Consider the following 12750-nt stretch of genomic DNA (forward strand, 5'->3'; position numbering starts at 1 on the left):
TGCAGCACGGAGGGGGGGACACACGGGGGGCACAAAAATCAACACAATACGGGGAGGGGGCACTTCAGGATGAGGGGCCCCGAGGGGGGGGACCCCCCCCACACACAGCAATGACTCCGGTGGGGGGGGGGGTCACAAAATCCCCTCTGCCAGGACAGCATCGGCGGGGAAGTGGGGGGGGGGGGGGGGCGCGGGGGGGGCTGGGTCTCGAGGGTTGGGGGGGGGGTGGGGGGGCGAGGGGGGGGCTCACCTTGAATGCCACCGGGAGGGTCTTGTTGCAGCGCCAGTGCGAGGGCAGCACGGAGCACAGGAAGTTGGGGCTGTCGGTGCGGACCAGCTCGGCGGGGTGGTCAGCGATGATCTCCACCATGGTGCGGTTATCGTGGGGGCGCAGCCTGGGCACGGCGGCCGCCGCTTCTTGCTGCTGCTGCTGCTGCTGCTGCTGTTGCTGCTGCTGCTGCTGCTGTTGGGCTACTACGACCGGGCTGACTTCGCTCATCTTGCCGGGCTGCAGGCTGCTGGAGGGGGGGCTGAACCTCCGGCTGGTGCTGGGATCTACGGGAATACGCATCACAACAGCCACAAGTTAGCGAATTGGGGGGCGGGGGGGGGGGGGAAAGGGGGGGGAGCGGTAAGGGGGGATCGCTGGAGGAGGCGTGTAGAAAAAAAAAAAAAAAAAGGGGGGGTGGGGGGTTGTAAAAAAAAAAAAAATCGTCGAAAAAAAGGGTGAATGAAAAAGTGGAGGCGTGAAGATCAAGGGCCAAAAAGCGAAAAAATAATAATAATAATAAAAAGCCAGCAGATTAAATGCACGAGGAAAAAAAAAAAAATCTCAGTCTGTTTTTTTTTTTTTTTTGGTTTGTTTGTTTGTTTTTCTCCGAGGAAGCCGGACGGGGCGGGGGGCGATGCGATGCCGGTCTGGGGGCGCCTGCAGCCCGCAGCAGCGAGGAGGGCGGCGGTGGGCTCGGGGCCGGGGCTGCGGCTCTCAGCAGAGCCCGGCTGGAAGCTGCATGGTCCCGGCTGCACCGCGCCGCTTCTCCTCCTCCTTCCTTCCTCCCTTCTCGCACAGTCTCTCTGCTCCTTTCCCTCCTTCTCGCCACCGCTTCTTTCCTCAAGCGCTTGAGTTTCTTTCCTTTTTTTTTTTTTCCTTCCCCTCCCTCCCAGTCCTCTTTTTTTTTTTTTTCCTTTCTTTTTTTTTTTTTTTTTTTCGGATTTTCTAAGGTTGGCTGGGGAGAAGCGAAGGCGCTGCTGCTGCCGCTCGGGCTTCCTGGGCTGCTGCTGTGCGCGGCGGCCAGCAGAGGAGCGGAACTTTCAAGGGGGGTGTCGAGGGGAACGTCCCGGTTTCCTCCAAAGAAGTCTTCCTCCTCCGGACAAACAAACAGCGAAAAAAAAAAAAAAAAGAAAAATAGGAGAAAAAAAAAAAAAAAGAAATGGACAAAGTCCCGCCGGGCTCCCTCCGCTTCTTGCTTTAGGAAGCCGGGGCTCCGCGAAGGCGCTCCCGGGGGTGGTTTTGGGGTGAAAAGAAAGTTTTAGGGGGGCCGGGCCAGGAGGGAAGTCCCACAGCTGAGAGTGAGAAGAGAGGCTTTGGCCGGTTCCTCTGGGAGGCTTCGGGGCTTAAGAAAAGTTGAACTTTCGGATTCCCAGGGAAAAAAAAAAAAAAAAAAGCGGGGAGCGTAGCTGGGGGGAAAAAGGGGGGAAAAGAAAAAAAAAAAAAAAACAGTTCTCTTTAGGCTGATTTCTAAAATATGCCCAAGTAAATTCTGGGAAAAGGCAGCCTCGGTGCAGTCCGGTCCTTTTAATTAAGTCGCTGCTGGATCCAAGTCCGTTGAGCTGAATAGGCTAACAAAAATCTTTCCTTTTTTTTTTTTCCGCCCTTGATGAACAACAGCAGCAAAAAAAAAAAAAAATCATTAAAACGTCGGTTTGTCTGAGTTATTTTTCTTTCTGAAAATCGTTTTGAAAAAAAAAAAAAAAAAAGCAAAGCAAAAACAACAAAACTTCTTTTGGGTCCCAAGAAGTTGAGGCCGGGGAAGATGAAGGAGCCGAAAAAACACGCCACGGTTTTTTGTCCTGAATGTGGTTTTTGGAGGCTGGGATTTCTAATGATTAGGTTTTTGTGGTTTATATATACAGGACTCTCTGGCTAAGGCGATCATTATGCTGATGAGAGTCAGCAGCACGTGGTGCTTCAGCCCTCAGACTTGTGCAGCCTTCAAAATAAATAAAACAATGTGCATCCCCCACAGGAGGAGAAACTCTGCTCCGAGCCGGGCTCACCCACGGGGAGGGGGACGGGGACAGGGAAGGGGGGCAGCGGGACACGGTCTCCGAGCTCCACTTCTCGCCGGGTTTTTTCCATTAACACTTTGGGGCTTGTTTGTTTTTTAAAAAAAAAAAAAAATATGAAAAATCTTGTTTAAAAAAAAAAAAAGTAATAATAAGCTGGTGCCAAAGGTTTTTTTTTTTTTTTGCTAAGTCTCCGGTAGTCTAAAGCCTAAAACATTTCCTTGAATGAATGAAAGCTATAAAACCCCCCTCAGACTATTAAGGTAAAGGGAGTCTGGTTTGTTTTCTCCCTTTAAAAAAAAAAAAAAAAGAAAGAAAAAAAAAAAAAAAGGCAGATCTTATTAAAAACAATTTACATACCCAATAGTAAAAAAGTGTAACCGCCTCCCGGGGCAGATAAGGACCTATCACATCCCTCCCGCTAATTTCTAAGGGTTTGCTCCTTCGGGCTCCTGCCGCCTTCCTGAGAGCGGCCGGCCCGACGGGGGGGGCCGTGCTGGGTGCCCCCGGGGGGGGTGCCCACGGGTGGGTGTCCTGGGGGGTGTCCTGGGGGTGGGGGGGGGGGGGGACACACATCCCTTCCACGCAGCCTTTCCGCCGAGCCACACCGTGCAGAGAGATGGGCCGGAGGAGCAGAGCCCCCCCGGGCTCTCCCCGTGCCCCCGCCGACCATCCCCTTTTGATCCCCGCGGGGGGGGGGTCACCGTGTGTCCCCGTCCCCCCCCCGGGGAGCGGAGGGGAAGGTGGGGCAGCAGGAGCCGGGCGGCCCCGCCGCGGCGCTCGGAGGCCGAGCTCTGCCGTTCGGTCGCAGGGGAGAGCTCTCGCTCCGCGCACCGCCGCTCCGCGCGGCTCGGGGGGGCGGCGGCTGCCCCCGTCTCCCCCCCCCCCGGGGTCTTTCCCACGGCCACAGCGGGGGGCGACAGCCCCTGCCCCCTGCACGCACCTACACTCCTTCGCACTCTCTCTTTTTATTAGTATTTTTTATACTTTTTAACTTTTTATCGGTTTTTTTTCTTTTTTCTTTTTCATGTTTTTTATTTTTCCTTTTTTCATTTTACGTTTTTTCATTTTTCTTTTTTCATTTTTCTTTTTTTCATTTTTCTTTTTTTCATTTATCCTATTTCCATTTTTTCTTTTAATTTCTTCATTTTTATTTCATTATTTTTATTTCTTTAATTTTTATTTCTTTAATTTTTATTTCTTTAATTTTTATTTCTTTAATTTTTATTTCTTTAATTTTTATTTCTTTAATTTTTATTTCTTTAATTTTTATTTCTTTAATTTTTATTTCTTTAATTTTTATTTCTTTAATTTTTATTTCTTTAATTTTTATTTATTTTTAATTTCTATCTTTATTTTTATTTCTTCGTTATTTTTATTTTTTATTATTTTTATTTCATTATTATCTTTTATTTCTCCGTTTCTTTTTTATTTCATTTCTTTATTTCTTTATTTTGTATTTCTTTGTGTCTCCATTTTGTATTTCTTCGCTTCTTTATTTTTTATTTATTCTTCTTTATTTTTCTGTTTTTTTTTTTTTCATTCCTCTTTTCCTCTTCAAATATCAGAGGGGACGGGAGAAGTTTCCTGCCCTACTGCAAATATTCAGTCTCTGTGGGTAAGAAGCAACCACCCCCCCTGAGCTCTCCCTGCTCCTGCAGCAAGGACAGGGGGCTGCCTTCCCCCCAGGGGCCACTGGCACCTCCAAAGGACGGTCACACTCCACCGAGAGCATGGGGGATATTCAGAAGCTCTGCTTTGCTGTAGTTGCGAAACAGAAAAACACACTTTTTCACAATTATTTGGGTAAAGTGTTTGTGACCACGGTGTTTTATTAATTTATTTTTCCCCCCTTTAGCTGGAGGGGAAAAGCTTTCCATTAGAGCCATTCCAAAGGTGCTAGAAAGAAGGCAAGAGGATGTCTTATACCCGAATGCTATATATACCTGACAAGCATTACATTTCAAACAAGAAGATACATTTCCACTTTTAATTAGTCACACTAAAAGTTTTACAGTTGCCTCTCTTCCTACTAAAATAAAATAAAAAGTTAATTAGGATAAACCCAAATATGTTATTGGAAGCTACCAGTGTAAGGTCACTTAAAATAGTCCACGGTTATTTATAATCTTGAAATAAAATTTTCCACTGAACGCCCTAACAAAGTTTCAGGTATCTGGCACAGCTGATTTTCAGTCTCCGAGCAAAAATATCTTTCTGCTGAACATTTACACGTTTAACAGGAACTTACTACAGCCTGGAACAGATCACAGCTCAGAGCACTAGCATTTTATTTAAATGGTTATGGACAAATTAATAAAACTACCAGTAATGTTTATGGACCTGCATAAAAGCTGGATGGGATTTTTTCGAAATAGTAATTCATGTTATGATATATATAATCTGGAACTTTGGCTGGGATTTGGCTGAAATGGAGAGCAACCCTGCTGCTCGGCTTTCCTCGGCTTTCATTTCAGAACTTCTCGGAATTTTAGCCCTGGTTGCAAAATGGGTCATATTTTAAGATGTTAGAGAATTGCAGGAGGTTAGCGAAAAAATGTGCTTGCACTGCAAATTATGTCTCAACAAACACCTTCAGACCCACTTTATAAAATAAGATTTTCATTAGTACAGCTACGATTGCTGCAATTTTGATTGTCTTTCAGCTTTTTCACTTTTAATTAAGTTATGGATGCAGCCATAATTATATCGCTTTTTGCCAAAAAGGTAATGTTTTAAACAGCACAGGGTTTGTTTACTGTTACTTTTCTAAAACCCGGGCCTAGCGTGCTCGTGTTGTAAGTATCATATGCTCGAGAGGAGAAATAATTGTCGAATTTGAAAGATGCAAACCTGTATGATGTTCCCTAAATAAATAGTTTCGATGCCAGTTTGCCGGGCTGGAATGTGCTGTAAATATGATGAGTACAGAATTTATTTTGAGCTATAGAAGTAAATAGCCTTTGTGAAAAAGGAATAAGTGAACGGGTTCACAGGGTTTGTTATTGCCTTGGATATTTTTAGTTGGAGTGACTACAGCAACGTCAGCAATTATTACTATAGCTGAGGACGTGCCAATATTCTCTTTCCAAAATCTACCTGCCCAAAGACTTTAATTCACTCGTGAAAACGAGCATCAGGTCAAAATGTGTCAACTTCAGTAAGCTTAGTGCTACAGAAGGGATTGCCCAAATTTCCATTCATTTCAGCAGGGGCAAGATAAGCTCCAGTGGCTCTTGGCAGCGCTTTAGTTTCGCTTTGGCTGCGAATTGACTGTTTGCCCAGCTATTCTTTGCTTTTTTTTAAAAAAAAAAAAAAAAAAAAAAAAAACCAACAACTATGACAAATAGTAACTCTAGATTTGCACGTTGTTCGGTCTGTTAAGTAGACGTGTGGCAATGGGTTCTGTAACTACAACGTTCGTATTCAGACTCTGGACAACTCTGGTTTGTTTAACTACTGTGTCCCTGTCCCCTTGATTTACGGCCTAGATAAAAGAACACTCGTTGTGTCCTGAAATTAGCTGACAGCATTTAATATTTCAGCACCGTGCACTGAATTTTAGCATTTCTGGCCCCTGATACAAATATAAGCACAGAGGTTCGAAAGTCAGGCTGGAAAATGATGATATTAAAATAAATAAATAAATAGATGGACAAATAAATAAATAAATTCCAGAATATTACTTTTTAATATTACTTTTTTCCCACCATATTTTCGGTAGGAAGCAAGGACCGATGGCTAAAACTTGCTTGCTTTGCCTCCAGATTTGATGCTGGCTGGCTCTGGGGCAAGTTTTGCTTCAGTGTAGAATGGGATACTAATGATTACCACATACTTTAAGATATAGAAATGTGTGTCAAGTCCTCAGAAGTCAGAAAATTAGCAGGGCTCTCCTCCCGTAAAGCATACCAGTAATACCAGGAGACGAAATCCAAAAGCTGGTAAGAAACCTGCCGTGTCACTACTGAAAAATGGTTGGCTTTTCCATGGCATGCAGCGAAACGCATGTTATGCAAACGACAAAGTAAACGGTTACAGAAGTCTGGATTTTCTCCTAATGATTTACTTTCTGCTCCACTAACAGGCATAGGCTGAAAACCTGGGTCTCAGTCCTGCTGTAGGGTTCTCCCGTTCCCCACCCTAATGGGGGTGCAACCCTAATGGGACCTGCAACCCTAATGGGACCTGCAACCCTAATGGGACGGCGTGATTTTCAGTGAGGTGTCGAGCAGCAGATGGCCATGCCATCGTTGTGATGGAAAAGGAAGGAGGGCCTACTTCCCACCTTGTACCAATATTTTAAAGGGAAGGTATGGCCTGTCTGGCCCTAAAAAGCTGCCAACGGACTATGATTAGAAAAAAACGTTTGGCCCATCTTTTTCAAGTAAATTACATTCTTCTTTGCTCGTAGCATGCAATCTATGAAAAATCAAACTGCAGAAAGTTGTTAGGGTCCCATAGTTAGGGACGAACTTTTTTCATGGCAAGGTTGACTTTGTCCCTTTCCATTAATCCTGGTCACAAATTCTGTGTAACCAATTCAGAACGAGAAAAAAAGAAAAATTCTCTTGAATAATTTCAGACAAAATAAGCACTTTGTTTCAGAGACATAAAGGCTAAAAAATGAACTTACATTTTCTTCTTTCTTTCTTTTTTTTCTTTTTTTTTTTTTCTTTTTTCTTTTTCCTTCTTTCAGCATATATAAAAGCAGCATGAGCCAGAAACTTCACGGTTATTTTTTCTGTTGACCTCAATGAAAACTGGTTCCCTTGACTAACTGTGGGGAAAGTGGGTGGTATAACTGTTTGTAATTAAAAAGGGTTTATACATTTGGAACCTTGCAGAGTCCCTACATATTGCATGCTGGTTTTTAAGAGACTAATGAAGTGCACTCTGGCCAGATACAAGCTCCATAAAGCTCCCAGGGAAGATCCTACAAGATGTATGTCAGACTCAGGTGGCAGAGGTAGTTTTTAATGATCCCAACCACAAGCATTTCAGATCCTTGGACTCTCTTAGTGTTGCAGTGGTGAGGATTCCTGTTGGAAATCTATTCTCAATAGCACGAACGGCAGAAATAATTGTTAGGCAGATTTTTTGTTAATAACACAAACCTAGAAACTGGAGGAATAGAGAGAAAACAGTGCAAAACTTGTTCTAAAAAGGGACGGAAACATGCAATATTGAAAGAGGTAGGGGCAGCTACAGGGGTGAAACAGAAGAACAAAGCATTGAGTAATGATAAATATGAAGTAAACACAATGTACGCAGTAAATCAACTATTTGAGGAACTATAAAAATTTGTCTATTTTTGTCCTTTCTTTCCTGATAATCCCTTCCAATGATGGACTGAGCACAGTCAGGCCAGATCGGAGGATCGAGAACATAACCATATTTATGACATAATGTAATCCAGAAAATGCTGAGCATGCTGCTCACGTTTTAGCACAAAACACCCGCACCCCGCGTTAGGTGTGGTTTTAACGCCTTTGGTGTGTGGAGCAAAATATAGGATCACCCCTTGGCCGACGACTGGGGCATTGGCAGCCGTGTCCCAGAAGACGACAGCATCAGTCCAGAACCAAGCCTTGAGAGCTAATGACAAAACGCTAAACATCACAGGAATGAGTCTCTCTAGTAATAAAAGACAAAGATCTGGCAGGAAAAATGTTATAGGTGAAGCTGCCAGCAGTATCTGCAGTTAAGCCTGCCTACCACTTTCCAGTGTAAGACCTTGTTTTCACTCACGTAACGTTGCCAAATTTTAACTGTTCAGGATGAGATTTTCAATCCTGAGTCTGCCTCGAGCTGAATTTTTTTGGAACCTTCCAGCAGGAATACTTCGGTTGCTTTCTAGAGCAGTGTTAAGACAAAGCACATTGTTTCACCAAAGTTTAAACATTCTTAGAGTCATCCCAGTGTCTATTCCAGAGCAGCAACGGGACGTTTTACCAAAGAAGAGAGGAGCAGGGACAGAAAAAATCAGATAAGTTCCTTTTGTTGCCCTTGACCAAAAGGATCCACCCAAACTTGGCTGAGTTATAGCTTTCTGAAAATTGTTGAGGTTTTCTCCTGCGCGTGCGCAGTGCAGACGGAGCAGTTGGCAGCTAAATTCTGCAAAGCCTCCGTAGCAGCACCGGGCTCGCTAGACTGGATTGGATCTGTAGTCAGTCTCGTCTGACCGCTGTTCTCCCTGACAGTAGGCTGCACGAGATGTTTTAGAGGGAAGGATAAGAAACCCTAGAGTCAGCAGCGAGATAGGGGACGTATTCCTCCTTTAAGGTCTCATCCTAGTTAATGGTAGCTTATAAAATATGATCAGAATGACTGTCAGCAGTTCGGTTTTAAATTGTGTCTTTTAGAAGTCTATAATTCAACCATAAAAATTCCTTCCAGGCTGAAATCTGGCTTATGCTGTCAGTTCAGAAGTCAAAATTCTTTACAGATTTTTTAAAATAGCCTGTTTTGAAGTGATAGAAAAGAAAAATAGTCGTGTGCAAATTCTGGACATTTCTGTTCTAATGCACTTCATAACTCAGTTATGGTAAGTTTCAAGATATGTGTCTCGAATGCTGGTCAGGCCCCAAAAGCAGCACAAGTAATTAAAATCTTAATAATTAACACTAGACTTTCAAATGTGAATAAGATTCTCTGAGCTCAGAATATTAGGAGTATTCTGACAACAGGAGGTTATGTGATATAATACCAAAACCTGTTATTTAAGTTTCTTTTATAAATATTTAATGTATTAACTGCATATGTATTGAAAAGCAAGAGAGAAATCCTTCTGTCTTTTCATGCCAAGCTCATAGTGAAGTCAGTCAGTCAAACATTTTCCTAATTTAAGCAATAATAATAATAATAATAATAAAAAGCTATAACCTGGAAGTATCCAGGAGGAACAAGTAAGAGGTCCTTAGAGGGGGCAAAGCAGAGGCAAAACCTTTCTTGTAAGACCACAGCAGCTCTCATTCCTACCAAGCCTCCCTTTGTAGTGGAGAAGATGCAGCAGCTCTTCCCATCCTTGGAAAGCTTTCAAACACACTGTGCTTGGCACCCTGAGGTTAGCGTGATTTTGAGCAGATAAAAGCCCATTACATGAAAAGGCAGATCTCACCCTCTTTTTTTTTTTTTTCTTTTTTTTCTTTTTTTCTTTCTTGCTAAGTAAGAAAGAAAAGCCTTATTCTGCCTGCAGTCCCACTGATTTCAATGGGAGCCTTCATGGAATAAGGTGCTGCTTCACGTAAGGGAAGCGGAGGCAGGCCTTTAGGTAACTGGCTACTTTGCATTGTTCTCTTATCCTTTCCCATTTCTATGTCTGAATGCTGACGAATACGTAAAGTCTCCCAGTTCTTCGTTTCCACTTAAAGAGCTGGACTATTTCTCAGTTTTAGGTGTGAGAAGGCTCTGTTCCACTGTTTTCGACAATTGAAGTACACGGACTGAGGGAATCAGAGGAAAACTCTGTTTACTAAACACCACACGGAGATTGCCACTGATAGTTTTTCTAACGAAATTTATGACCTGTGTGGAGTAAATAAACTCCCTTTTTGGTAAAGAATCTGCAAGCCAATCATTCATGCTTGCTTAGAGACGTTACTGTTCGTGGTGCTTTTATGTGGAAGGCTACAGCAAAGGGTGATGTTATGTCTAAAATAGACAGTTGGCAGCTCCAAATAAAATAATAATAATAATAAAAAAGCCATTTCTGACATTTACTTATCGTAAGATTCTTAAGAGATTATGGCACATTCACCCTGATTCGGGAAAGAAAGAAGAGATAATGATAGGACAATTATAATTCTTGTAACTAATATGTTATCTTCATGCACACACTTGCATGCCTAGTTGCATTTACTGGCAAGTTGTGTTGTTTTATGCATCTGAAATAAACAGAGAGCTCTCAGTATGTTCAAGATGTTTGGTAAGTCTGAAAACTGTCTGGTCTGCAAGTCTGTTTGCTCTATATCTTGGAGTAAATTAGAATCGGACAGACACTTCTCTTCTCCCGGCTGCCCAGCCTGAACTCCTATCTTACACTCCTTCCCTGCTCCTTTCCTCTCCATTTTGTGCTCTGGATCCACTGGAGACATAGCTATTCAAGACAATCATGAAAATTAAGCGAGGAGAGGGAACTTCAGCAGTGTCTCTATATCATATTTTCTGAAATACTAAAGTGTTTCTTATGCATAAGTGTCTTTCAGTGGTCCACCTCTTGATTTACAGTGGTGGGAGAGGAGAACAGGACTGTCAATATTTGTGACGTCTGCCTAATTTGATATATGCATACAATACACGTGCTGATTTTCTTTAGTTGATCACATTTGAAATTATTGATACAATCTTTAGTAAACACTATTCTACCTGTGAAAACATTCTGAGTTTAAAACTAGTAAGTGCCTCCCTGAGTGATGATCCCATGTCCTTACCTCACCCCGTTGTATTTCAGCACATATGCTATGGAATGTCACTGGGGCTTTGTTTTCTCTAGAAAAATGACCTGTTTTTGAAAAGGGGTGTCAAAAATAGTTTTCCACCCTCAGGTCCACTCAAGCAGCAGTAGAAGTGGTTGCCTCACTTGTGCGGACAAGGTCAGGCAAGTTCATTGCTTTCTGTAGCAAATCATGCCTGTTGAGGACTCGCGGGAGAATTTGCCTGAAGAAGGCAAACAGAGTCAAAATCAAAGAATTTGTTACAATGGGTGTTGAACTTGGTGGCTTTCTCCACATTGGAAGCGCAGTCGGTTTCAACGCTACTCCAAGATGAGTGGAGAGCAGGCAGGCATTTTGACAACACTCACCAAAAACACATCATTTGTCCGGGGTAGCACAAACCTACTGTTCTGAGATACCAGCGGTAGAAAAGGCACAATTCAGTAAGGCTAGGATAGTGCAAAGTCTACAGCGTCAACATGGGTTGAGACTTTCTCTGCCAATGTATACTTGCAGAACATCAGATGATGACCACTTTTTTAATACAGTGTTATTTGTCATCTTCATAAATACAACATGCAAGGCCACAAGTCAATCATCCAAACTGGACGAATTTTAAGATTATGCAGTCAAATTTAAAGAAAAAATGACTTTGATAGAACAGTTAGTAGAAGAAAGCACCTATGCTATAAGCAAGTGACCAATATTCTCACCACATGAAGCTGATGACATGATGCATAATGCTGAATCTGCGGACACTTCATATGCCATTTGCTCTTATGTACTCTTATGTGAAAAAGCATAGGAAACTGATTTATCAAACCGGACCAGACTGAGTATCTCTGCTTCTTAGATACTTGTTATTAACTGACCAACTCCACAGGAGCATCATGAAAGAAGTGGGTTATTATATAAATTTCCTTTTCCCTTGGTATTTATTCCTACAATTGGCAAAGAAACAGGTAGCATACAAGGAAGGAAGCTGAAGCAGAAGTTTTTCTCAACCTGATTACATACGATGATATTTTGTATGGAACAACTTCAGTTGACCTTTGCAATGAATGCCATAAAATGGTATTTTGACCAGAAGTGGAACAACGTTTTCATAAGGATTACTGTTTTATCTGTCTGTCTGTCTGTCTATCTATGGAGGAACTTAAAAAGACTAAAGGAACATAGCAGCTTGCTCTCACTTGTAATTGCAACTGTAAAGCTTTAAAACTGTGCAAGATCTTTTTCGACTGTGCTGGATGCCATTAGCATTAGCATATTGCCACAGAAAAAGGATCTAAAATAGACAGTGAAATTCATAAGAAATCTTCCAAAAGCTTTCCATCTCTCAAAAACTTTAATCCCCAACAAGAACCTGACTTTCAGAAAGCCCTCTAAAATATATGAACTGTTCGGTACACTCACAGAGTTGATAACAGTCAGAGTATTTTTTTGATAATGAGAAAATCCAGAGCTATATTTAAGATGGGAAAGAGTAGTTTTTGAGGAATTTCGAGAGTGGTCAGTCACTGGACTTATACTTGTCTGTCTTTTCTTTTTCTTTCTTTCTTTCTCTTTCTTTCTTTCTTTCTTTCTTTCTTTCTTTCTTTCTTTCTTTCTTTCTTTCTTTCTTTCTTTCTTTCTTTCTTTCTTTTTCTTCCTTCCTTCCTTCCTTCCTTCCTTCCTTCCTTCCTTCCTTCCTTCCTTCCTTTCCTCCTCTCTTCTTTTTTTTCTTTTCTTTTTTCTTTTCTTTTTTCTTTTCTTTTCTTTTCTTTTCTTTTCTTTTTTTTCTTTTCTTTTCTTTTCTTTTCTTTTCTTTTCTTTTCTTTTCTTTTCTTTTCTTTTCTTTTCTTTTCTTTTCTTTTCTTTTCTTTTCTTTTCTTTTCTTTTCTTTTCTTTTCTTTTCTTTTCTTTTCTTTTCTTTTCTTTTCTTTTCTTTTCTTTTCTTTTCTTTTCTTTTCTTTTCTTTTCTTTTCTTTTCTTTTCTTTTCTTTCTTTTCTTTTCCTTTCTTTTCCTTTCCTTTCCTTTCCTTTCCTT

General features: G+C 41.9%; 1 protein-coding gene across 1 annotated transcript in view; it reads right to left on the bottom strand.

The window, feature by feature from the left end:
* The window catches only part of RUNX2 (RUNX family transcription factor 2), a 155065-nt gene that overhangs the window by 92070 nt on the left and 50245 nt on the right, over positions 1 to 12750 (bottom strand). The window contains exon 3 of the mRNA XM_080587422.1: positions 251 to 555. Within this exon, the coding sequence (XP_080443548.1) occupies positions 251 to 555 (305 nt within the window). The remainder of the gene's footprint in view (positions 1 to 250; positions 556 to 12750) is intronic.

This window comes from Anser brachyrhynchus (assembly GCF_964034855.1).
Source record: "Anser brachyrhynchus genome assembly, chromosome: 3".
NCBI classification, from domain to species: Eukaryota; Metazoa; Chordata; class Aves; order Anseriformes; family Anatidae; genus Anser; species Anser brachyrhynchus.